We start from the raw sequence: 27,825 nt of genomic DNA on the forward strand, positions 1-27,825 counted from the left end.
AAGATTTGTTGCAAAGCGTAAAATATGGATTAGTCGTTAGTTGGACTGAATATGCTTCATTATGATGAAGTAGTTACCTAATACAGAGTATTTCGTATATGGCATCATCAATGTAGTGATTTAGAAATTTAACTACCAAGCTTGGACCCTTTTTGTATACACCTAAAAACAACCTTGATTTATGCATCAAAAGCACCAACACAACAACACTAAAACACACATTTGCAAGGACAATCATCCCGTTGAAAACTGACAAAGCAAATAGGAGTACTGGAGAAGATGGATCAGGAAAAGAGAAAGAAGGGATGGAGAGAAAAGAAAAAAGGCAGTTTGGGTATTTGGTGCAAAGAACTTTACAAATAGGTGTATATTATGCAAAAAGTTTATATATAGGTGCAATTAGTGAATTATAAACATGACTTAACGGAGGACTAACGGAAAGTCATAATAGGGGTATTTGGTGAACAGTATGAAAAAATTAGGGGTATACTATGTATTTTGAAACACGCAGGGGTATTTGGTGAATTTCGTGAAACCTCAGGGGCATTTCATGAAAAAACCGTTAACTTTACCTTTACCTTTACGTCCATCGAATATCAGCAAGTTCCTAAATGGAGTATGCTTCAAACTCCACGACCCATTCTCAAAGACTATAACATTACCATTACTACTAACTTTTAGCACCAATTGAGGTTGGCATGAGTGGTTAAGGGCCTCTTGCTCCTTAACCAAGGTCTGCCCATCGAGGTATCCATGCAAACTCCCGCGGGAGATTAGTCCACTCGCCGAAGGCGGTGGGAACTCCTCGTAGTAGAACCAAAAAAAACTACTAACTTTTAGCATTTTATGATTGTTTCCTATATCGTTCCATTTCCCGGATCTTCTTCAAATCGAGAGTTTCATTGACCATGTCGAATTTTAAAATATAAGGTTCATACTCATAAGGATCCGTAACCCAATGTAATGAATCATTCAATAAAACTGCCTCCATATCTCTATCTCTACATCTATACCCGCAATATATATCAGTTAGATTCAAAATACTCGGAAAATCAAATTCCTTCCACTTGTTACACCGCGATGAGTATACATAAACAAACTTTCCCTTTTTTAACTTAGATTTATGTTCATCTACCAGCACGATTTTGTAGTCGTTGATCGCGGCAGCGTAGCCAAACCCAGATAAGCAAAGATGCCCACCGGAAAAGTAAGAAAGAGGTAATGGGATTACCCGATATTCGTTAATGGTGGGATTCCATAAATAAATAGATTTTGTGCCAGAGACCTGAATGCATAGAATCCCATTACACGATCCGAGGCATTGAAAAGGGTTTTTTACCGAGGTGTTGAAGAATTCAGTAGGCATTGGTACGAATTTACGTTTGATTTCTTTTGTATTTTTGTCATGGATATAATTAAGATTAAGATCTAGATGAAGGGAGAACAGAGTATCATCTGATCGAATAACCAGATGGGATGATGATAGATAGAGTTTTGTCGAAAACTGAAATTGGGATTTGGTAAAGGATGGGTTTTTGAATAGAGAATACCAATTTTTGCAGACTGATTTGAATCGGAGAAGTGATTTTATAGGCAATCGTACAAGTATTTCGATGGTTAAATCATCTGGGAAGCTAACTCCATAATCTGCTGAGGAAGAAGAAGCAGCATTTTCCATCTCTTTTTCCACATTGGTTTTCGTCATGGGCTGCGGCAATTTGGATTTTTTTTTTAGGTTTCTCGGGAGAGCGTTTGGGGGGGGGGGGGGGCGGTATCAGAATTCATTCACATGATCACACCCCAAAAAAAATTAAAAAATAATAATAATAAGGAAAATTTGGTAATATTAATCCAACCTTTGGCCGATTTTCTTTTATTAATCCCACCTACGACATATTTTTTAATAATCCCACATTTACTACCCAATGACTTTTATTGGGCCCAACATGTCAAAAACCTATTGTAGGCGGTAATATGTCCCTACGTGGTAGTACTCTCTCTCGATATATTCAGTCATCACCGTCAAATCATCACCATATCGATGACTTTTTCATCGGTTACCGGTCACATAAGCCCAATAAAAGTCGTTGGGTAGTAAAGGTGGGATTTTAAAAAAATATGTCGTAGGTAGGATTAATAAAAGAAAACCAGCCAAAGGTTGGATTAATATTACCAAATTTTCCTAATAATAACAACGACGTAATTATGGCCAATTAGGGCATACGTTCCACGTCCACAATCTGGCGCCGGTGGCGTAAGGTGGTCCGGCGAATGACTCAGGCAGTGTCAGGTGGTGAAGCAGCGCGTAAAGGGCAGTTTTCAGGCGGTCTTTCAGGCGGTTTTAAGGCGGTTTTCGGGTGGCCATTTCGATTTTAAATTGCAGTGTGGGTTCGTTTTTCACGCGGCGGTACAGGCAGTTTGCAGGGGGCTTCTCAGGCGACTATTGTGGTGATTTCCAGGCGTCGATTCAGAGCAGTTTTGGTTCAGTTTCAGGCGGCTTTCGAGTTTCGTGGGGGTGCAATTTGGTCGTGTTGTGTTTCGGCGGGTCTTGTTTCTGGTGCGGTATTACAAGCGGTGCTTTCTGGTCCAGATTCGATGACATTTTTCGACAGCAGTGGGTCTGTTTTTCCGGCAGCTTTGGGTTCGTCTTCTCGGGCGTGTATTAGTGGGGAATCAAGCGGCTTATACGGGAGTTTTGGGTCAGTTTCGGGGCGGTTTGAACTGGATTTCTTGGGCATTTTGTGATCAGTTTGTGTGCGTGTTGTTGCAGGGTCAAGAGGTCTTGTTGTTGCAGGGTCTTGTTGCAGGGGCATTTTGTGGTTTTGAAGTGGCAGGGGTCTTGCGTGGGGTTTTGTGTACTCCATTTCCTTTGGTTGTCTTGTTTATTTCGGATAACCTTTATTCGGTTGAAGTGCTTTGATATGGCGACTTCCGTGGAGAAGTTTCATTACCCTTTTGTGGGTCTTAGCGGGTGCCAAGACGGAGGTGGGCGTGGTTTGGTGAGGAGTTCTCTGCTCACTCACTTGCGGGGTCGTCATTGTTGCACTGGTGTGCGGGATGTAACTCGTCACTCCCTTACTACCAATTTGCAGGTTTTTTCTACTGCTGAGGTGACCTTTCGTCGTATGGGAATTTGGCTATGTGGAGATTGTTTCAAGACTCATACTCATCGTATTAGGTGTCGACATGGCAGTGGTTCTAGTACTGTTTTTGTGGACCCACCTGATTCCGGGGATGGTATTATTCGTTTATATTCTCTACGGCATTCAGAAACCTCTAGCTCCTTCTTCCGAGCTGTCTTCTTCTGATGCGCCTCGAGAACATCATTTTTCTTTTGATGTTGCTCTTCTAGACTATTTATTGTCTAAGCGGTTGCGTTCTGTGAAATCCATCCCTCCCAAATGTTATTTGGATTTTTCGCGAGTTCTGAAAGGGGCGCTTGATAAGGTGATTTGTAGACCAGATGACATCGCTTGTTGGGTTCAGTTGCTCGTGTTAGCTCTTTGTGTCCTCACGACTTTTTCTCCGCGGAGTAATCGTGAGTGTTCCTCTGGTGTTAGGCGACGACGACAGGAAGAGAGTATCACCTCTGCTATTCGTTCTTGGGGTGTGCCTGGAGGTTCTGAGCAACTTGTCATAGACAAATTGGCTAGCGTGTCTCCATTGGATGTTGACGAAGACCATGATTCGGCGGAGCGTAATATTAAGCAATGCAAGAGAAAGATTTCTGACGGTCACTACACTGCTGCCGTTAGAGCTCTTTCGTCCTCTGGTCTTGCCCCTTACAATGATGCTACTCTTGCAGATTTGCAAGCAAAGCACCCTTCAGTTCCGGTCCCTACCTTACCGGATATCCCTGTTGATCATCACCTTACTGCTTCCTCCGCTGTTGTGTTGGAGCAGATTAGGGGCTTTCCGCGTGGTACTTCGTGCGGTAGAGATGGCTTGCGTGCTCAATACCTTTTGGATTGCTTGGGTGGTGCTGCTGTAGCTGTATCTGATGAGTTGGTGGATTCTATCACTCAGGTAGTTAATCTCTTTCTTGCTGGAAAGTGTCCTGCTGAGCTTGGAGGATATATTGCTAGTGCTCCTCTTACGCCATTTGTTAAGCCTGGTGGTGGTATTCGGCCTATCGCTGTGGGCACTATTTGGAGGCGCCTTGTTTCTAAGGTCGGGGCTGCTATGATTGGTCCGCGTTTAGGAAACTACTTAGGAGGGCTTCAGTTTGGAGTTGGGGTTCCAGCAGGTGGTGAGGCCATTCTCCATGCTGTCAATCGTTTGGTTGAGGCTCGTTGGGCCGATGTTGGCCTCTCTATGTTATTGGTGGATTTTTAGAATGCATTCAATTTAGTTGATCGATCGGCTTTGTTGCGTGAGGTTCGGCTACATTGTCCTGCTCTTTCTCGTTGGGTTGAATTCTGCTACGCTTCTCCAGCGCGGCTGTATTATGGGGAGCATACCTTGTGATCTTGTCAAGGTGTGCAGCAAGGGGATCCTCTCGGCCCTTTGCTTTTTTCTTTGGTTCTACATCCATTGGTGTGTCGAATCAGAGACTCTTTTGATATATCTCTTCAGGCTTGGTACTTGGACGATGGCACTATCGTTGGTGACACTTTGGTGGTTGGAAAGGTCTTGGATTTGATTTTGGAGGAGGGTCCTCATTTAGGTCTCCATGTTAATGTTGAGAAGACAGAGGTTTTCTGGCCTTCGGAGGACCCACGCAGTCGTATAGAGGGTGTCTTTCCTACGGATATCGCTCGTCCTGCGCTTGGTGTTAAGTTGCTTGGTGGTCCTGTCAGTACGAATTCCTCTTTTTGTAAGGGGTTGGTTTCGCGACGTGTGTCGAAGACTGTTGTGTTGATGGATGCTGTAGCTAAGCTTAATGATCCCCAGTGTGAGTTGTTACTTCTCCGTGCGTGCACTGGAGTTTCTAAACTCTACTTTGCTATGCGCACTTGTCCGCCTCATCTTTTTGAAGCGGCCCAATTATCTTTTGATGTGGCTCTTCGGGCTTCTTTAGAGCGTATCGTGACTGCTTCGGGACCTGGGTTCGGTGACTGGCAATGGCGTCTTGCTACCTTGCCTTGTTCTTATGGAGGATTGGGTGTTTATTCAGCTGGTGATGTTCGGCATTATGCTTTTCTTGCATCCCGTATGCAGGATTCGCTTCTTCGGCTTTCAGGTGTTGTTGGTCCGGGGTCGGCCTTTGTTGATGCTCTTGGTCTTTTCAATAGGACCGAGGAGACCGACCTTATGAGTAGCCCTAGTGAGATCGCTGCCCCCACTCTCATGAAGAGATTGACAGACATATATTTCACGAAGGTTACTGCTGATCCGGAATCCGCCTTCTCCTTATCTTCCCGTCATGTTGCCCTATGGAAATCGCATCAGGGGGATCACTCCTCGGCTTGGTTGCGGGCAGTCCCCATTTCGGGTTTAGGCCAGACTATGAACGGTAAGACTTATCGTTTGGTTCTTTGCTATCGGTTGGGTATTCCTTTGTTCTCTGATTCGACGTCTTGTTCTGCTTGCTCTCGGGTTTTCGATGGGGACATTTATGGGGATCATGCCGTGTCTTGTGCTGGGATTGTGGGTATTAAACATTGACATAATGTTGTTCGTGATACCCTTTTGGATATTTGCTATCGGTCGGGGATTTCTGCTCGCAAGGAGGTTGATGTTGGGCTGACTAGTTAGAGTGATGGAGCTCTTCGTCCTGCAGATATATTGCTTTATTCTTGGGATGGCGGTGTAGATGTGTGTGTTGACTTGACTGGGTCTTCCCCTATGATGCACTCTGGGTTGTCAGACTTCGTTCCGGGTCGGGTTGTGGCGGTTGCAGCGCAGCGGAAGCAGGATAAGTATGCGGCACGTTGTAGGGCTTTAGGTTACAGTTTCTTTCATTTTTCCTTCTCTTCTTTTGGGGAATTAGAGAAAGGGGTTGTTTCGTTGCTGAAGCGGGTCCAGACGTACTCCAGGGCTCAAGACATTGGGGCACGGGCAGCTGCCCACATTTTCAGCAGGATCGGGTTCGCCATAGCTAGAGGAGTGGGGGCCCAGATTGTATCTCGGCTCCCCTCCAACTTCTTGTAGTTTACTTGATCTTTGTAGCTTGTTAAGCTTGTAACGTTTTGGTGGTTTCCCATAATAATAATAATAATAATAATAATAATAAAATCTAATATATTTTTAGGGTTTTCCGGGAGAGCACTTTTATTCTTATTTTTCATTGTTTGTGGTACTCCCTCCGTATTAATACGAGTAGTTACTCCATATATCTAGTATATAAGGGAACGTATGTATGCAGTGGCGGACCTAGATTTGGACATGTTATGATCATATCGGTTCTGATCTAGGCATATCGGTTTAGATCTAGACAACAATATTTTTATTATTAAAGCCATAATAGTACTCCCTCTGACTCTTAATACTCGACCTGTTTTGACCGGACACGCTTGCCGATGTACAACTTTGACCACCAATTTCTTTAACAACATATTATACAAACTTATAAAAATATTAATATTTTGAAAATATATATTAAGATGATCGAAGCCAACAATATATTATATACTAACATTTGTTTTCATATACTAGAAATAAAATAAGGTCAAAGTGAATTATATGAATAGTGCAAAAAGTCAAAATAGGTCGAGTAGTAAAGGACGGAGGGAGTAATAAAATAATAGTAGTATGATTTGAACTTATTTTTAAATCTGAAATAAGTAATAAGGTTATGAAATAAGGTGAACTAAATCTGGCCTAAATCGGATCTTTATTTTGGAGAATATTTTTGATAATTAATTATTTTTCGAGGATATAAAAAACCAAAGACAACCCGTTCATTTTATACTTTTAACCCCTCAAAAGCATATTTTTATAGTTTAAAAACACATATTTACAAATTAAAAGCACTTTTTACAGTTTTAAAGCACATTGCTACAGATGAAAAGCAATGTTTTGCAAGTAAAAGGAAATGAAAAATATATAAGTATGTGTTTTTAAATCGTTAATGTGTTTTTTAAGTATGTAAATGTACTTTTAAGTCGTAAAAATATGTGCTTTTAATCCGGTTACATGTAGAATTATATACAACCGGGTGTACCTTATAATTTGCGCGGATGGAGGGAGTATCAGAGTCAATTTTACAAAATAAACTAAAAGAGATGGTTAAAATTTAGGCGGAATACGTACATCCCTTAAAAGAACAAATAAAAGCCCATACATGGCACCCATTTATCTTGGTATGTGAAAGGGTCAAAGGGATGTCAATCTATTTGTCATGCCCGTTATAAAACAAAACTTAATTTATTCTTCTAGGTATCATCCAAACATAAAAGTTCTCTAGAGAAACCCTAACAAAAACATATCCAAATTGCCGCAGCAATGACGAAAACCAATGTGGAAAAAGAGATGGAAAATGCTGCTTCTTCTTCTTCTTCTTCTTCAGCGGATTATGGAGTTAGCTTCCCATATGATTTAATCATAGAAATACTTGTACGATTGCCTGTAAAATCACTTCTCCGATTCAAATCAGTCTGCAAAAATTGGTATTCTCTATTCAAAAACCCATCCTTTGCCAAATCCCAATTTCAATTTTCGACAAAACTCTATCTATCATCATCTCATCTGGTTATTCGATCGGATGATACTCTGTTCTCCATTCATCTCGATCTTAATCTTAATTAACGAATATCGGGTAATCCCATTACCTCCTTACTTTTCCGGTGGGCATCTTTGCTTATCTGGGTTTGGCTATGCTTCCGCAATCGACGACTACAAAATCGTTCTGGTAGTTGTACATAAATCTAAGTTAAAAGATGGAAATTTTGTTAATGTATACTCATCGAGGCGTAACGAGTGGATGGAATTTGATTTTCCGAGTTCTTTGAAGCTGTCAAATACATATACTTACAGGTATGGATGTAGAGATAGATATATGGAGGCAGTTTTATTGAATGATTCATTACATTGGGTTATGAAACCTAGTACACAAAATCATCCTTATGATTATGAACCATATATATATCTTAAAGTTCGACATGGTGAATGAAACTTTCGAGATGGTTTCCGATTTGAAGAAGAATAAGAAAGAAAAAAAGTACTTGAGGGAGACTAAAATTGGAGTTACAGGAGACAATAAAATGTATATTTGTCAATTATACAATGTAATGTATATTTGTCCACCCTACAATGTAACTTATTATGGTGGAGTAAACCCAGATGTGGTGGAGATGCGAGTTTTAGAAGATAATAATATCGATTTGTGGAAAAAGAAGTATAGACTTGAAGGGAAATGGAGCAATATAGAGAACAATCATAAAATGCTAAAAGTTAGTAGTAATGGTAATGTTATAGTGTTTGAGAAAATTTCGTGGAGTTTGAGGCATACTCCATTTCAGAATTTGCTGATATTCGAAGGACGTAAAGGTAAAGGTAAAGTTAAGTATATTCATGTTTATAATGAATATTCTAGATGTTTCGATAGCAGTGTTGATGTTCTAAGTGTGGTTAATTATGTTCAAACTCTTATTTCTCCTAATTACATTTGAATTTATGTGTAGAATTAGTTAAGTATTATTATATATTTAAAAGTTATTTCCTTCAATTCCTCCTTTATTAGAGTTTTTCTTTCTGACTAAAAGACTGATACATTGTTAATGGCGGCAGTAATATATTGTTGGTTATATTCACTTATATTGTTGGAATTGTTAGCTTACCTAGCGAGGTGAAAGCTTTACGTACTATTGAGCTCCCACTTAATTCTATCAAACGATAATAGTTATAGTATTCGATCATCAAGTTAGTTATTAGTAAATTTGTTTAATTTGAAATCAATCAGTATAAAATTCACATAGATTCATCAACAAGATAGGTCTTGGTCTAATAGTTAAGATTGAGGGTATGTGTACAATAAGTCTCGACTTTTGAATCTTCCGCCTCGTCCAAGTACGAAAACTGTTTAGCAACAAACTTATACTACTTAGAGGTGAGTAGTACCAGGCAAAGAACCTGTACCGCTCAGAACCGGGTCCACAAAATTGGAACCAGCCAAACCGGGTCCCAAAATTTTCGAACAAGTCCCGAAACCGGTGGGAACCGGTTCTAGAACCGGGTATCCGGTTATCTTTCATATGTAATTACACATTTTTTCAATCAATAAATAAACTGAAGGTGGGAGATGGTCTAGAAAACTAGACATGCTTTCCTTTAGACGAATCAAAAGGGTGGTATCTTATATTCTTACTAGATTTTAGCCTGTGCGATTAACGAATTTTAATAAATTGTTAAGTTAAAATAAAACTTGTAATATAATTAGTTAATAAAAATATCTACGTGACGCCTAATTATTTATCTACGTGGCACTCGATTTTTTTAATTCAAAAATTATTTCAAAAAATTATTTTTCAAGCCTTGATCAAATGGCGGTATAATCTTTAAATTAATTAGTTTTTTAGTTTCTTGTTTGTTTTCCTCCGTGGTTATGCAATGCGTTAGGTTTGATGAGTTGTTTTAGATTAGATTAATGTTTGGTCCATGAATTAGTGAATCTTTAAATGAGTTCTTTAATGAATGCCTTAAGTTAATCTTTGCTCGATGAAAATGGCGCTATAATCTTTTAACTTAATTACTTTGTTAGTTCCATATATTAGTTTAATTTGTAATAATTAATGTGTAATTTGTAAATAAAATACAGAGTACACATAGATCTTTACTACAGTTTTAATATATTTCAAAATAAAAACTATACACATAGATCAATCTCGAAATTGGCTAATTAAGTATATGATACAAACTAGTATAAGCTTGTGTTTGACTTATCATGTTGACTTTAATATTGACTTTCAATTTTGGAGGGAAATTCTGTTATTTCTAACTGATTTCTTTTCTGTTATTTCTCATCTTTGCCTTAGCTGCTTTGTGAGATTAGTTTTCTCTTTCCCTTTACACGTTACTGTAATCATTTCATTCAGAAATTAATAAAAATCTTCTCTCTTCTCGATCTCTTTCTTACTTACTGATAATTTCTGTTATGGTTTGAGTTCTTCAAACTTAAACTATTTGCTCTTTACAGTTTAAGGGTTGCCCTGACTGTAACATATAACAAATGATCTATTAATCAATAAAACAACAAATTTATTTAATTTTTTCTTAGTCAGCCTATATAACTGTCGTATTCTCTCGAAATACATTTATATAAATTCATGTTGATAGAAATTTAATTGAGGACGCACGCGAAAGTTTTAATGGACCTCAATTATATAACAAAATTGTATTTTTATCATTGATTACATTAATAAGAATTATACAACAATATTTGCTTTGGTAGAACACTTGTTTCTACCCCTCATATTTTTGTGGAGCCCTCTTAATTAGCCCACCTCTAAACTTATGCAAATACAACCTATTTATAGTTGTATTATGTTTTCTAGATTTTTCTACTCCCCATCCTTTATCTAGTTTTTTCTAAAGATAATTCTAAACATTTTAGTTACTAGATTTTTCTAGGCTAACTCTTACATATTTTCTAAGATTATTCTAGATTATAATTTACAATCACATATTTCTAGATTTTTCTAGATTAATATTTAACACATGTTTGTTTTATTTTTCTTTTCAGCTGAGTTTTGGTTCTCTTCCAATAACAAAATCTCATTCAGTGGACTTTACGATGCTTCGAAAGCTAAAGATGATGACTACTTTCTGAACGTGGAAATTGAAATCGAAACAATGCTTCTTCTTGGCGACAAATCGAAGTTAAACTAGTGATAGAATACATAACAAGTTGATAGTTGATATATACTTCCTCCGTTTCAAAAAGATCTGTACAGTTACTATTTGCAGGAACTCCAATGCAATATTTAACTACTAATATATCCAATTTCGTATGTGAAAAAATTATAAAATTTGATATTCTGAAAATACATACCGAGACCAATCTGACAAGATCTTATATGTAACATTTTGATGTATATAACAATATAATGAGAATTTACGGTCAAAGTTTTTATACTTTGGACACATTTTCCAAAGCGTAAAAAACTTTTAGAAACGGAGGTAGTAGTTGATACAATGTAAAGAGGCAGTCTAGCTTGATAGTTGATACTGAACATAACAAGTTGATAGTTGATACAATGTAGAGAGGCAATCTAGCTTGATACTGAACATAACAAGTTAATTGAGGTTGTGTGATCAAGCATAGAATCTAGAAAGCTAGTAAATTGATATAACATGGCTTGTTTAAGTGATAGGAAAATGGACAAGGAGCTCTAGTATATGATGTCAATATCTTCATTAAACCTAGCTACAATTAACTGGATAACCTCTTAGATATATGATCTTATATGTTGGTCATAATTTATCCCCCTTGTTCGTCAATGTTAAACTACACTGAGTGCACAACATGATATGCACGGGGTAAAGCTTGATTACCTTCACAAACTATGAAAATGATAAAGGTCGCAACTTGCGACCTTTAAGGCGTGTCACAATGATGTCATGACATGCTTATATGTCATGAACGTAATTGAAAATTAAAAATTTTAACGTGTATAACCTATTATACATGTTACAAAAAAGGTAGGAAAATCTTAATATTATAAATTATTATAAATATAATAAATATTTGTTTTTTTTAATCTATTACCTTATTTACATATTTTTATAGTAAAAATATTGCATTTATAGGGGAAATATTTTGATGACGCATGACCTACGTGGCGCCTATATGTACCATTTAGATTTCGACACATAGGACTGTAATAACTAAATATTGTCACAACTTGCGACCATTATCATCACCCCCACAAACTATATATGTGCTCTTGATCAGTTTGAATATCCTTTCAAACTTGCACATAGTTGTGAGACACCGTGGTTGAGCACAAGAGCAATTTGACAAGAAGCATCACTTTGTAGCTTATTGTTGTGTTCTTGTTCAACTTTTTCTTCAATACTAGCTTTTGTCTCCTTCTTGCTGTTCTCCTCCTTCATAACCAATTCCACTTAAGAAATCACCAAAGAACATCGATCTCAAAGTTAGCATTTAAACATACAAAAATCAAATCAAATTATGATCTAAGAGCAAACATAGTTTTCAATATTCTTTTACAACTCTCACCTTGTGTTCAAAAGAGATCTAAATAGCCTGGATAATCTTCAACAATCTTACAATCACCATCCTCAAATTGAAAAGCAGCAATATGAATGTCATCCTCATATGGTGACATGAAGACCTTACAATCAAGGGTCATCTTACCAGAATATTGAGGAAAGCTACCCCAAGGGAACACAACACAAATACACAATTGCCCCTCCACCCCGGAAAATCCTTAACCTAGGCAAAGCAACAAACATCAGGAGTAAACATATATAAAAGTTTGTTAAAAATATAATACTCCCTCCATTCCTTTTTGTTGTACCCATAAGGAATGTTGGGGGTTTTTTAAGAAAACTGAATCTTGGGTTGTATTGGGATATGAGTAATGATTGGGTGTAAGAATAATGATTGTGTGTAAGAAAAAGAATAAAGTAAAGAGAGAGAAAGTATTAAATTAATTGGGGAAAAAGTAGATATTTATTAAAGTATTGAATTAAATCAACAAACATTTCAGTCACATGGGCTAGGGGACCCAACAGAAATTACATGGACCAATCAGATTACAATGAGTCACGTTTTTTTTGGCTGGAATATTTGCCCAAAAAACAGACTCCCAAATTTCCCTCCAAAATTTCCATGAAATTTTCCCAAAAAATTAAACATTGACTTAGTGTTTCCCTCCAAAATTTTGAGGGGTAGAAAAAGTGATATGCCTTTATAAATAGGCTGACTTTCCCCACAAAACACCAAAATTCTGATCCAACTCAAGTTCAATAAATACAAACACACACCAAAATTTATTCCTCAACTCAGCATTAAATAGCTAAAAAACAGGGGACTTAATGGCTTCAGATCAAGAGGAAGACGATTTCCTCGGTTTTTCTGATGATGAAGGCGACGGCATTAACTCCGATTCTGACTCGGAGGAAGGTGATGATGCTGCTGACTTGGTACAAGCTTCTCAAAATACTGCTGCTGAATTTGGGGACATTGGGTTTAATGAATATGTACCAAACAGCACTGAATATGTACAGCAAGTACCAGAAGTAGAAGGGGAAGGGCAGCAGCAAACTACCAACTTTCAAGAGGTACCATTTATTTTTGATTTGAACTTTCCACCACCATCAGAAAATGCATCACCTCATCATCATCAAACAGCAACACACACAACAGATCATCACAAGCCAAGGACTCCAAGAATAAATAATGAATTGAGGCTAGAAATATTGGTGTACCTGCTCAATAGAAAGATTCCAGATTCATAAACTTTGTTGTATGGGGCAATAAGGGATGCAGTCATAGAATATGATTACACCAGAAAAACCATAGGCAAAATATGGGACAAAGCAAAGAAACAGAAGGCAGCAATGAATTCATATATTGTGCAAAGCCAATATCACAGATGTGGAAGGAAAAAGGTTCAAGTCTCCTATGACTCAATTGCAAAAATAGGCATGGGGGACAGAACATGCATCGTAGATCTTGCAAGAATGCTGAATTTGGGACCAACAACAGTATGGAGGCTCATCAAGAGGAAAATTATAAAGCCACACTCAAGTCCCTTGCATCCAGGCATTTCAGAAGCATGCAAAATGGCAAGGATAAGGTGGGCAATCAGACTGATAATGGACTACACTATACCACAGGAACCAACATATTACAGCATGTATGACTTCATTCATATTGATGAGAAGTGGTTTTATTTGACTCAAAAAAACCAGAGAGTTTATCTTGCAAACAATGAACCCTATCCACACAGAAGTGCAAGTTCAAGAACCAAGATACCAAAATTCATGTTCATGGCAGCAGTAGCCAGACCAAGGTGGGGTGAAAATGGGGAATGTGAATTTGATGGTAAAATAGGCATATTTCCATTCACAAATGCAAATGCAGCCAAGAGGACATCAAAAAACAGACTCAAGGGGACCATTGAAACAAAGCCAGTGAAGTCTGTAAATCAAATAGAGACAAGGGCAATGATGATCAACAACCTCCTTCCAGCAATCAAGGCCAAGTGGCCACCACATGAAGGGGAAAAGGTCATCTATATCATTCAAGATAATGCAAAGGCACATATATTGCAAAGTGATCCTGAATGGCAACTACACTACAAACAAGATGGGTTCACTTTTGTGTTGACTCAACAGCCAGCAAACAGTCCAGATTGCAACATCTTGGACTTGGGATTTTTCAGGTCAATACAATCACTTATGCACAAGAAAATGCCTAAAACTGTGGAGGACTTAAGTGGAGCAGTGTATGATTCTTTTAATGAGTTGCATCCTAAGACATTGTCTAATGTGTGGATGACATTACAGTTTGTTTCTAATGAGATTCTAAAACACAAAGGCAACAATGATTACCAACTTCCACACAACAAGAAGAAGATTTTAGAAGATGAAGGCAGACTGCCAGAGCAAGTCAAGGCACCTATATGGGCAGTTAATGAATGCATGCAACTCTATGATGAATGGAAAGCAAACCAGTGAAGCAAAGTGAAAACAATTAGATAACTTTTTGTGTTTTGGGGACATGTTTTTAAATTGACAAGTAAAACCAATGTGTCACTTTTGTAAGCTTAAATGCAAGCATAACATGTAGGCAAAACATTTTGTAAGCATATCTTTTGGAAGCATCAATGAATGAATCTCATGTTTAAGTGTAGTAAAGTTTGTTTCCTTCATTCTTATTCACATCAATATAGAGTAATCAAGGCAAGGCAATAAAAAAGGCAGCATTGGCAGAAAAAGTACAAGGCACAAGAGGTAAGGCAGCATTGGCAACACTATAAACAAGGCAGCATTGGGTTCTTAAGAACAAGGCAGCATTTGCAATATCACAACTCTAAACACATCGGCTTCAAAATGGAAATAAATAATAATATCACATCATTTTCAGATGGAAATTATTCCCATTTTGAAACCGATGCGTCAAAAGATGTAATTTTGACAAAAACAATCAATTCATCATTGATAACACATGGAATATGCCTCACATAAACAAAGATTCATAAATATCTCAGAATGTCCCCAAAAATCATTGAATCAAACCCTTTCCAATTAAACTTAGCTCCTGAAAAACATCATGGATGCTAATGGTGCATGAGTTTGATTGAAAAACAAAGGGTTTGACACTCATAAAATGAAGACTCATCACAGATCACAAGGCATAAGTACAAAAACTTTATCACATCACATCTCTAAGCACATCGGCATCCAAATGGAAAGAATGCATATCACATCATTTTCAGATGGAAATTCTTCCCCATTGGATGCCGATGTGCCAAAAGATGTAATGGACAAGGAAACAAGAACAAAGCAGCAAAAACAAGGAAGCAATGAACAAGGCAACATCATTGACTCTCAGTTAAGTTGTTTTACATCATTGACAGATTTGTTTCTAAATGATTTACAACCTCACCACCAATTCACCAAAGGGGATACTAGATCAATCAATGATGTGACATGATCTGTATTCCCTTTGGTGATTGGTGGTGAGGGACATGTTTAGAATCAAATATCTCAGGTTATCAACACATACATCACAGATCAGAAACACTAACTTCATTGAATATCAGAAACACATTATACATGTTTTGCAATACATGAATTGCCTCTCCTGTCTAACCTGACATAAGATCTCAGAATGTCCCCAAGCATCATTGACACAAACCCTATCCCCTAACACTTAGCTCCGGAAGAGCATCAATGATGCTAATGGTGCACAAGTGTTATTGGAACATTGGGTTTGAGTCTCAGCAAATGAAAGACTCATCACAGATCAAGCATAACAATATCAATCAACAATGCATCAGATCACCATGAACTGATCAAAACATAGGGTTTGAACCTCATCAAATGAAAGACTCATCACAGACCTCCACTGATTCATGGGACATGAAGCATTAAACAGATCATTAACATGTAGGGTTTCATTTCTCAGACATATTGACACACATCATTGATCAAGTAGTTTCAATACTATCATATCTTTAACATTCTTCTGCCGAACGGAATGATTGATATTCACATTCCATTGTGTGAAATGACATTCACTCCGTTCGACAAAAGAAGTTAAAGGACAATTATCAAAACAAAGATCTCAGAATATCAACAATCACATCATTGAAGATCACAAACCTCCTAATATTGATCTCAGAATGTCCCCAAGCATCATTAAAACAACTCCAAACCACAAACACTTAGCGCCCGAGAAATATCATTACTGATACTAATGGCAGCACGAGCATTTGTGGTTAGTTGGACTTGTTCCTCAGCAAAAAAAAGACTCATCATCGATCACAACAAATAAAGGGACATTATTGTATCCTAAAGGGACATGCTTGGACATTAAGCATTCAACACCAGGCCACACTGAGAGGACTGAAATAACCCAAACCCTATCCCCAAATTATGATCATTTCATGCCCTTACTAATCCAAAACATAGTTATACTGATCAAATCTCATACTCACCAAAGCATCATATTTATCATACACAAAACATACCATAAAACAGGGGACATTAAGCCATCAAATCATGTTCATCACACAGACAACATTCCACAAAATTTCATAACCATATGGAAACACCATCATCCAATCATCATTATCAATATCAATTTCATAACATCATTATCTAACATCAACATCCATACAACTAATCACAACATCATCATCCAAACAACAACACCCCTGGCCAACAACAGATCACAGTTGTTGGCATCCACCTTATGACTCCACAGCTAGCCAGCATTCAATAAAATGAAAAAAGGGAGAAAGGAGACAGACTTATCTAAGCATCATCAGACGCTGAAGCCGATTTTTTTCCCTTCCCTCCTTTCTTTGAGGAGGGATAACCAGATGAAAGTTGTCCTGGAGACCCAATAGCATCACCATTCTCATTTTCACACTCTCCAACATACACCAGATCAAATGAATCAGACCCACTTGGTTCCTTGCAATCAACAGGGGACAAACAACATGATTAGTGCCCTCATAAAATAACAGGGGACCATGAATTAAAATCAGATTTAATCAAACAACTCAAAATAAAGTTCCAAATAATTTCAGATCACCATGGTTACCACATGCAATGAGATAAATGAGAGCAAATCACACAATAATTCCATTAAAATCCAACTAATTATCCGAATACATCCAGATCCCATTTTTACCCAAAAAATGTGAAATAATATCCCAAAAACATCCAGATCCCATTTTTAACCACATGCAATGGGAAATCAGATCAACAAAACACAGGAATATTCCGATTTTCTTCAAATAATTTCCAAATACCTCCAAATAAAATAAGAACTCAATTTTAACAACATGCAATGAAAAAACAGAGCACAAAATACCCATAGAACTCAATTTTAACAACATGCAATGAGAAAACAGAGCAAAGAATAACATAAAAAGCCCGAATGAATCCAACAGATCTCCAAAAAATTCCCAATCATTTCGAAATAATACCAGATCTGCATTTTTAACACATGCAATGGGAAATCAGACCAACTTATCCAAAAAATAATCCGAGTTTAATGAACAATACTCCAAATAAATCCAACATTTATCAAATCCCACTTTTTTAGACATGCAAACAATCATCAAACCATTTTATTAAAACCGACATCAATAACCCTTAAAAAATCGCAAAAAATCAAAAGTAATACCTCATCGGAATCTCCTTCACCGAAAAAACGCAGATCTGAGGGAGTGGGTTTCCGATCGTCATATTTTGACTCAACCTCCTCTCCTGGCTCCACTTCCCTCTTCCGAAACCATTCTTCCAAATAGTTTCGAGTACTCGTATTTTCTTTTTGGGCCAAATACAGATTGTTTTTATATTCGGCGGAGTAGGAATGCTCGTTATTGGGACAGTTGCACTTGGATCCCCAATCACAGTTGGAATCGGGGATTCTTTGACCAGTAGTTCCCACCCCAGAATCACCTCGAGTTCTAGAAAAAGAAGAACCCATAACGTACCAGAAAAACAAAGATCAGCGACTATTAGGGACCAAAAAGGGGACAAAAATAGAGGGGATCTGATCGGAAAATCAATCCGAGTAATTTGTATGAAAGTTTTTCGGCAAAAACGTTTCAGATTTGTGAGATTTGGAGAGGAAAACCTAGATCAGAGGCGGAAAACCTAGGGTTTTCTCAAGAACAGGGGAGGGATTTTAAGAGAGAGAGAGAGAGTGAAATAAGAGAGAGAGAGAGATCCGAAGAGGTGAGAGAGAGAAATCAGAATGAGAGAGAGAGAAATCAGAATGAGAGAGTGAAATCAGAGGGATGAAAGGGATGGGTAATAAAGGGAGGGGGGGTAGGGTTAGGTTAAATAATTAAATAAGGTGGGTGGGGTAAAAGTGGGTGGGAAAGGGTAGAATCTTAGGGTATTTTTTGTAAATATTGGGGAATCTTAGGGTAAATTGGTAAAAAAACTATGGCCAAAAATAGTAAAGATTCAGTAGGGGAACAACAAAAAGAAACGCCAAAAAAGGAAATGGGAACAACAAAAAGAAATGGAGGGAGTACAAGCTAGTGGAGTGCTCTCACCTCCCAGCTTACCTAGCGAGGTGAAAGCTTTTGCGTACTATTGAGCTCCCACTTAATTCTCTCAAACGATAATAGTTATAGTATTCGATCATTAAGCTAGTTATTAGTAAATTTGTTTAATTTGAAATCAATCAGTATAAATTCACATAGATTCATCTAGGTGTTGGCCTAGTAGTTAAGTTTGAGGGTTTGTGTACAATAGGTCTCGGGGTTTGAATCTTCCGCCTCGTCCAAATACTAAAACTGTTTAGCAACAAACTTATCTCTATTATAGAAGCGAAGAGGGGTATTTCGGTAACACCACTTTTGGTGTCCCTCTAGGATAAGACTAAATTACCCTCTAAGATTTCAATTAAAAAGCTAATTATTTATTGATTTTAAAAACTGAAAATCAATAACAAATCAGGAAAGTTTTTTGGTGCCAGCATTATGGGTTAATCTCCATACGTGTAAAATTTAACGGTCTAATATTTGGAGATCTTTGACTTTCTATAAAATTAGGAAACTATTATAGCATTTATTTTCCATATGAATGGAAAGAATTTTTTTTGTGTGCAAATGAGCCATTAGGGCGGGGATGAGAATCGATTCCAGGATCACCTGGAACCGGAATGGAAGCTCTAACCAACTAAGTTATGCTTCACTCTCTAAGAATGGTAAGATATGATTATGTAGAAAATACCATAAGAGTATAGTTGCACGTAGTATGTACAAGATCTTTGCTTACGCCCATACATCAATATTAAGTAAAAATACAATTTTAAGTTTTTTATAATTTCGCATGCATCGCGTGCATATAAGATATATATCTCTATTTTATAATGAAATTCATGGGGTCATTTTGGTAAATGTCATTTTGGTGTCCCCTATGAAATAGACTATAATACCCTTAAAAAGTTTTAATTTAATTTAATTCTAATAATTCTAAAAACTGATAATTAATTTCATATTGTAAAAAATGAAATTTCAATGCACGTAACAACTAAAAGTTACCTACAATTTAATTTAATTCCTATATCAAACATGAAAGCAAATATTAAGGAAGTTAAGAAAATTGGAATTCATCCATTCAATCTTACATTTTTTATTACAAAATTAAACTTAGTCTTATTCTTAATCATACCTTAATTTTATATGGTTATACAAGCAATTTGCGGCAAAAAAAAAATGAACAAGTAAAAACACAATCTTTTACGTTTGTTTTAGTTAATTTGTTATTACATTAATTCCTAAATAGATTTTATTACATATAAATATGTATATTTGTTTTCTTTAGTTTTAAATAAATTTTCTTACATGTTTTAGAAAATGTACATACTTTTAAGAATGTGTAGCATGTATGTAGGAATATGTTTTAATTAACAAATTAGAGAAGAAAGTCATTGAAGTATTATTTTAGTTCATTGTGATCAAACTTTAGTTTAATAACTTAGCACTTAGGTGTTTACATAATTAAGATATCGATAACACACTTATAAAAATTGTTAAAAGAATTATAAAACATTAGAACATACTTACGTTTATATCAAATCAGATTTAAAAAAAAAATACCCGTCAAAAATCAAAAAACCGATACCGCTCAGAACTGGGTCCACAAAATTGGAACCGTCTTAGTTTATTGATTGCTTGGAATTATTATTCATGTTATGTCATGGAATGAATTGAAACATACTACTATATCTTGGGAGTTTCTCTGTGGGCTTTTCGGGCTAGTTTGGGCTTTGGCTTAAAACTGCCCTAAAAATATATTTGAGGTGTGTCCAAAACTCCAAACAATATATATAGGGATGTGAAATGGTCATCGGTCAGCTACAAGTCGTGTATAATCTGTTCGGATTTTTTTTTTTGCAGGATCATTTTGCTCATGGGGATTGTAATGTGAGATTTTATTTATTTATTTGGGATTACTTTGATTTTTATCAGATGTCGGATGGATCCATCAGGTATGGAGTAGTAATATTTGATATTTTCAAAATCATTAGCGAGATAAATCAAACAAGACACCTAGTCAGTTCGCGCACAATCAGTTGATTTTTTGTAGACTAATTTCTTCACCTAGTCTGATATAATTTTTGCTAGCTTATGGGGTGATATGAACTTTTCTAGTCTGGTCAATGTTGTCCGTTATTGCTTTTTACTTTTCTGGTCTGAATTTTTTATATTTTGTTTGATTGTAAGAAAAATAAGTACTCCTTTCGTATTTATTTAAGGGATACACTTGGCCGAACACGGATATTAAGAATTAGAATTGAATGAAATAAAATAGTAAATCAAGTTGGATTGGGTTGATATTTTAATAAGTAAACAAGTGGGGACCATGTCATTTTTTGGGATGGGAGGTGGGGGTGGGGTTATGAAATTATTTGTCAATATGATGGTGGGTCATATGGTAAATTAGATATATTATTTAATTAGATGGTGTGGTTGATAAGTTACTAAAAATGGCAAGTGTATCTCTTAAATAAATACGGCCGGAAAAGGCAAGTGTATCTCTTAAATAAATATGGAGGGAGTAATATTTCATACGGAATAAGCAATAAGGACAGAGTGAACAAAACAAACCTTAAATTTGACTTAATTCAACTCATATATAAACCAAAATAATCCTTACCAACTAGAGCTACCATACCCGACCCCTACCTAGGGATAGCATTGGATCGAATTTGGGTCGGATGGAGCTCCACCCGCATCCAACCGTCACCAACTTAACCCGTCATCCACATCCACCGGCCCATCCTTCATTCGCGGATGAAGCGGGTGGATCGTGTAACTAACGGATAAATATTTTATATTAAAAAAATAATTAAAATCATCACTAATATATATTCATTTTCATCAATAAACAAATATTTTGTACATAAAAATTATAAAAACAAGAACAATTGGTTTAAAAAAAAAATTGCAACAAGAAATTAAATTAGTTTCTTAAATATTTAACATTTTTATTAAGATGAAAAATATATTAAACGGGTCGATGGATGATTAAAGGATGGAACGAGCATCATCCACACCCGATCAGATCCGTCACCCGCTTCATCCGTCACCCGCATTCATTCATTTAGTTCGGGTATCCATCCTTTTAATAACTGCGGGTTGATCGGATTAACGGATATTCATTTACTATTGCCATCCCGACCGATTGATCCATACCCGACTTAAAATCCCGTTTACCGAAATCTAACCTGACTGAATAGACCCGACCCGTACTGATCTAATTACCGCAAGCAACCGGAAACGGTCGGGACTCGGAAGGGCGGAACCGATAATTAGTTTTGTGTAGCGCAATTTTCCGGTGTTGGCTGTACTGCTGTACATGTGCCGATAACGACGCCGACGCCGGAGAATAGGAGGGAATGAAATGCATCCAATTTCCCCGCCGGAAACGGAAAGAGTAATTCCCCCGTCGTAATCGTTAAGAGTAAGTCCGATATTCAACCTCTTTTTCTTCTCTCTACTAAACGCAACTAGGGTTTCTGGGGATTGATTCAATTCCTTAAGGTTCGGGATGAATTTGATACCCCAAATCCCTAATCATTTCCACTTTCGAAAGTTTCTGACCAAACCAAGGAATGGAATCAACCGCAATCCAAAGACTTCAACCAAACACCCTTTAAGAATTGCTTTTGACTACTCTGTTTTCATTTTGTTTTATATTCCACCAAGTTGGTATTATTTTTTTGATTTTATTCGAAATTGGGGGGAAAAATTGAAGTAGTCTGAATTAGTGTGGAAGGAAATGGAGAAAAGGAATGTAAAAAGTCAATCAAGGAGGAAGAGGAGAGAGAAAATAGTAGACGAAAAATAGCAATGGCCCCTCCTCGATCAGCTAAGCTCAATGACATTTCTGATGAGCTTAAGCGAATCATAGACGCCAATTTCGATAAAGTTTTTGCTCGCCGCCGCGCTCGTGAAGCTTTTGAAGGTGTTATGCTTTCCATTGACCACTCCTTGTTCAAGGTATTTTGATTAATTGTGGAGTAATTTAGTTTTTTTTTTTTTTGGTGACCTGAATTTCATTTTGCAATTGAAAGGTCTTAGTTGCCTATTGAGTATTGATCACAAAATCTTATATAAACGATTTTGGTTAAAGAAAATTGAAACTTCTGACCTCTTTTAGCCAATTTTTATGTGCATTTGAGAGTATAAAGAATCAATTAGGTAGCAATTATTAAAGGGGGAATACAAATTGATGGGACACCCAATTTCGCGAAGAAAAACACAAGTTCAGATGATACTTTCTTGCAAATTTACTTTCAGATTTATTTCCATTACCACCATTTGATACCATCTACCAGTGAGCCATAAATGTAGTTCTATGGTATCTGATGTAGATGTAAAGATATTCTTCTACATATAGGCATATAGCTATGTATGTCTTTCTGTTTGTGCTTAGTTTTGAATTAATCGTTTCTCGGTTAACAAATGTTTTTCAATGCTGTAGGTGCCAACTGAAGGATTAAAGATAGATGAGGTAACTTTTGTTTTACTTCTTTACTACTAGTTCTTGTACTTTCAAAGCTTTCTAAAACCAGATATCATGTTACCTTGCTGTAGTAAGTATTATTGTTATATTGGTTCTAGTACTGCACAGAAGATCAAACTTTATTCAGTATTCAGAATTTTGCTTATCTTCTTAAAATACAAGTCTTGGTAGCAAGTGAGTTACAGCAACATCAATGACTGAGTTTCTTTGTTTTTCTGTTTCATGTTGTAACATTTTTCTGGGACAGAGGTATGAAAAGAACTCAAGAGGGGTGGAAATTTTCTCCAAAAGTTGGCTTCCTGAATCGCATCCTCCAAAAGGAATCATTTGCTACTGTCATGGCTATGGAGAAAGCTGTACATTTTTCTTTGAAGGCATGTAGCTATGCTTTTGTGGTTGCTGAGAATCGTCTTGTTTGTTCATCATGTTGATTAAAAAAAACACACTCAATTATCTGTGTTTGATTTCAGGAACTGCCAGGAAACTTGCTTCAGCAGGATATGGAGTTTTTGCATTGGATTACCCTGGTTTTGGCCTTTCAGATGGTCTTCATGGCTACATCCCGAGTTTTGAAAGTCTCGTTGATGATGTAACTGAGCACTACTCCAAAATCAAAGGTATTTTACATTTTCTTATTTCTCTATTCTTCACTCTTCACTAGATTCTTCTGCTAATAAGGAGTATTTTTATTTATTAGTATCTTCTCTTGTTATATATGGTCCTGTTCTGTTTTTTTTCTTTTCCTTTTTGCATTTAGGTTCTGAAATTCTTGTTCTTCTTTGACTCTTCTTAGTATATCATCTACACTTGTATTGGTACTTGACAACACACTTGCCTTTTCCTAGCAGACAAACCAGAGTTCCATGCCCTTCCGAGCTTTTTATTTGGTCAGTCGATGGGTGGGGCTGTAGCTTTGAAGGTGCATCTGAAGCAACCTAAAGCTTGGAGTGGCGCGATTCTTTTGGCCCCTATGTGCAAAGTATTTTACCCACCCTGGAATTGGTATAACTTACAAGTATATATACCTTCTATGAATTGAGAATTTAATGTTAATTTCTATTTTTCTGTTTCTTATGTAGATTGCAGATGACTTGCGCCCTCCATATTTAGTAACCCGTCTTTTGATTGCCTTATCTAAAGCTCTTCCTAAGTCAAAGTTGGTTCCGTCAAAAGATTTAGATGATATTGCTTTCCATCAGAATAAAGAGCTGGTTAGCCCCTTAATCTATCATGTCTAAACTAATACGGAATACACGACTTTCATGGAGCAGGAATTATTGTTCGCATTTTACAGTAGTGCAGTTATCCCTTGATTTTATTTGTAACACTAAAATTATTGTACCATTGTTCGAATTTTGCACTTTTGCAGACCTAACCTTGTTTTTTTTGTCTCAATTTGTGATCCCAGACAGCTTACAATATCATTGCCTACAAGGATAAACCACGACTAAGGACAGCTGTTGAGTTGCTTCACGTAACAGAGGAGATAGAACGTCGATTGCAGGAAGTATGTGAAGCCTTTCAACTTATGTTATCATTATATTCTATCTGTTTATAATAACGTCTTGAATAGTTGACATGTTATGGTAAATGATAACTGAAATCCATATCTCAGAAAACTTAAATCCGAACTGGCTTTCATGGTCATAGCTATCAACTCGGACTGATTATGCATGCATATTCTGTTTCCAGAATCATTAGCTTTTACAAACGTATATTAAGATTATCATTGGTCATGCATCATCATGGATACTCTCCTTTGTGCTCATTTGTGGGAAAAACAAAATAGAAAGAGGAATTTAGAACCATATAAGCCCAAAAGAGGCATTTCCTCAAACTTGTGCTTAGTTTCTACTTTCTAGTGTGCCTTTTCTGCAACTACCACAAATTCAGTTCAAGGCTTAACCAATACCAACCTTAACTTGTGGTGTTTTTTTCTTCTTCCTTTATTCGTGCATGATTATGTGATTCTAATTATCATTTTGTTTAATCAGGTTAGTTTACCTCTGCTAATCTTACATGGAGAGGCTGATGCATTAACTGATCCATCAGTGAGTAAGGCCTTATTCGAGAAGGCAAGCACCAGGGACAAGAAGCTCAATCTTTACAAAAATGCTTGTCACCAACTTCTTGAAGGAGAACCAGATGAGGTTGTTTTTGGTATTTTTAATGATATTATCTCTTGGTTAGATGACCACAGTTCAAAAGACACTACCTCTTAACTAATTTGCACTTGGAAAGAATTGAGAGGGTTATATGTTTTGTGTAAATGGTCAGTTATTTACGTGAACATTAGTTTTATTCTTTTTACTCTTTTTTTGAATCTTTGAGAGATGCACAATATCGTCATGAAATCGGGTGTATTGACTATTGACCTTACCTTGATAGTTTAAACAGGGGGGCATGGTGTTTAGAGGAAGTATTTTCGGATATCAGATATGTGCTTGCAAATACATATCATAGCAAAAGACAAAGTAGAAAAAAGGACAAAAAAATCATTAAATGGTACTTTTAAAAACAAGAATGATACTTTTTTTTTACAGAATGGTACTTTTTTTTAGCTATTTTGTCTTTAGATATTTGTCGTTTAGCTGATATGTGCGTTGCCACACATATTTGATATCCGAAAAAACAACCTCTGATGTGTATGCCTTATGTGACAATCTGTGAGGTACACGTATATATATGTATATTCTTATTATCACATTTCGAGTACCATTGTTGTATTGGTCAAGCTAATGTACAGAGTAACATGTTGTATTCAGCTACACAAGTCTTTAGGTCGACAAGGAGATTAGGTATAGCCATATAGGTAGGCCGAGGTGTTCATTACCGAGTACCCGACTCGCTTTTACGGGTAGTTGAAAATGCGGCCCGTGAGCTGACCCGGGAAATTCGGGTACCCGACTTTGCGGGTCGGGTCAAGGGTACCCGGAAGAATTAACGTTTTCACTTCTCCTGTTTTTCATAAGATACCTTTGTATTTGAAAAATAAAAAATGACAATACTGCAAAATCATAATGAACAATAATTAATTAATTTGCAGATTATTAAAAACAGAATCAAGCAAATCAAAGCAAATAACCCAACAAAAGTGAAAAAAAGGAAAGCATAAGTCTGTATCAACTAGGGGAAATGATTAATCCAAGGAAGAATTTTACTTCATCCAAGGAAATCAACTTTAAAAAAATGTGGATTTCCTTGGAAGAAGTAAAAATTTCCTTGAATTTATCACTTCCCATCAACTAGGGGTGGCAGTGGATCGGATTTGGATCGGTGAGGCTCAATCCGCATCCCATCCATGACATTTTATCCGTCATCCAACCCCTCCATCATCCGTAAAATTATTCATCCACATCCGATCCATCCATCATCCTCGGATGGGTCGGGTGAGAATCAGGTGAAATTTATTTGAAAATATATAAAAAACAATTTAAAGTGACACATATTGCAATTAGAAATAATTAGTCCACATATAGTCCACATGACTATTTTTCTTTTGAAAAACCATAGCATAACTATTACAAAGCTTTAGATTTATCTTTGTGTTATCCTACTAAGGGAATACAATATTTTGTGTTACGCTTATGTCTAATATAGTTTTATTTACAATAAATAAATATATTATGAAAGTAAATGATGATAAATTAAATCATACAATTAATGTAATAGGTTGAAGGATCGGGTGATGGATTGGATCCACCCGTCCGTTATCCGATCCATCCATCCATCATTCGTCACCCATACGCTTATTTTTGGGTTTTCGTCCATATAATTTGAATCGGGTGGATGAATATCCATCGGATTCGATTGGAATTGACAACTCTAGTATCAACACCAAAAACTAGTTACTTATTATCTCAAAAAAAAAAAAAAAAAAAATCAAAAATGACTTTTTTTTTATAATAATAATTTTTATTCAGACCGACACCTTGCCTTATTCTTATGGAGGATTGGGTGTTTATTCAGCTGGTGATGTTCGGCATTATGCTTTTCTTGCATCCCGTTTGCAGTCTTCTGGTTTGCAGGATTCGCTTCTTCATCTTTCAGGTGTTGATGGTCCGGGACCGGCCTTTGATGATGCTCTTGGTCTTTTCAATAGGACCGTGGAGACCGACCTTATGCGTAGCCCTAGTGAGATTGCTGCCCCCAGACTCATGAAGAAATTGGCAGACATATATTTCACGAAGGTTACTGCTGATGCGGAATCCGCCTACTCCTTATCTTCACGTCTTGTTGCCCTATGGAAATCACAGCAGGGGGATCACTCCTCAGCTTGGTTGCGGGCAGTCCCCATCCCGGGGTTAGGCCAGACTATGAACGATAAGACTTATCGTTCGGTTCTTTGCTATCGGTTGGGTATTCCGTTGTTCTCTGATTCGACGCCGTGTTCTGCTTGCTCTCGGGTTTTCGACGGGGACATTTATGGGGATCATGCCGTGTCCTGTGCTGGGATTGTGGGTATCAAACATCGACATAATGTTGTTCGTGATACCCTTTTGGATATTTGCTATCGGTCGGGTATTTCTGCTCGCAAGGAGGTTGATGTTGGGCTGACTAGTGAGAGTGATGGAGCTCTTCGTCCTGCAGATATATTGCTTTACTCATGGGATGGCGGTCTAGATGCGTGTGTTGACTTGACTGGGTATTCCCCTATGACGCAACCTGGGTTGTCAGGCTTCATTC

General features: G+C 36.9%; 2 protein-coding genes across 4 annotated transcripts; one reads left to right on the forward strand and one right to left on the reverse strand.

Moving 5' to 3' along the window:
- Nucleotides 1-762: 762 nt before the first annotated feature.
- LOC110799633 (F-box protein At5g49610-like) lies at nucleotides 763-1,705 on the reverse strand. Its single transcript, XM_022004915.2, has one exon. It carries the CDS (start codon nucleotides 1,703-1,705, stop codon nucleotides 845-847), a length of 861 nt encoding a protein of 286 aa, XP_021860607.2. The 3' UTR covers nucleotides 763-844.
- A 19,941-nt stretch (nucleotides 1,706-21,646) lies between these two features.
- Nucleotides 21,647-25,449, forward strand: LOC110799628 (caffeoylshikimate esterase). Of its 3 annotated transcripts, none has more exons than XM_056828346.1 (9): nucleotides 21,647-22,074; nucleotides 22,390-22,613; nucleotides 23,098-23,127; nucleotides 23,387-23,513; nucleotides 23,610-23,756; nucleotides 23,985-24,118; nucleotides 24,219-24,350; nucleotides 24,548-24,646; nucleotides 25,134-25,449. In XM_056828346.1, the coding sequence occupies exons 2-9, from the start codon at nucleotides 22,464-22,466 to the stop codon at nucleotides 25,359-25,361; spliced, it is 1,047 nt and encodes a 348-aa protein (XP_056684324.1). In that variant the 5' UTR covers nucleotides 21,647-22,074; nucleotides 22,390-22,463; the 3' UTR covers nucleotides 25,362-25,449. The 3 variants fall into 3 exon arrangements, with proteins under 3 accessions (XP_056684324.1, XP_056684323.1, XP_021860603.1); XM_056828345.1 differs by having other exon boundaries at nucleotides 21,648-22,074; nucleotides 22,382-22,613; XM_022004911.2 differs by having other exon boundaries at nucleotides 21,653-22,074; nucleotides 22,382-22,613; nucleotides 23,988-24,118.
- Nucleotides 25,450-27,825: the final 2,376 nt, after the last annotated feature.

The sequence above is a fragment of the Spinacia oleracea genome, chromosome 5 (genome assembly GCF_020520425.1).
Source record: "Spinacia oleracea cultivar Varoflay chromosome 5, BTI_SOV_V1, whole genome shotgun sequence".
Lineage (NCBI taxonomy): Eukaryota > Viridiplantae > Streptophyta > Magnoliopsida > Caryophyllales > Amaranthaceae > Spinacia > Spinacia oleracea.

What these genes read in the sequence shown, in the direction of transcription:
- LOC110799633 (XM_022004915.2), bottom strand. Translation starts at nt 1,705, where the DNA reads ATGACGAAAACCAATGTGGAAAAAGAGATGGAAAATGCTGCTTCTTCT.
- LOC110799628 (XM_056828346.1), top strand. Translation starts at nt 22,464, where the DNA reads ATGGCCCCTCCTCGATCAGCTAAGCTCAATGACATTTCTGATGAGCTT. An exon ending in TTGACCACTCCTTGTTCAAG is followed by an intron (nt 22,614 to 23,097) that starts GTATTTTGATTA and finishes TCAATGCTGTAG; the next exon opens with GTGCCAACTGAAGGATTAAA. An exon ending in CTGTACATTTTTCTTTGAAG is followed by an intron (nt 23,514 to 23,609) that starts GCATGTAGCTAT and finishes GTTTGATTTCAG; the next exon opens with GAACTGCCAGGAAACTTGCT.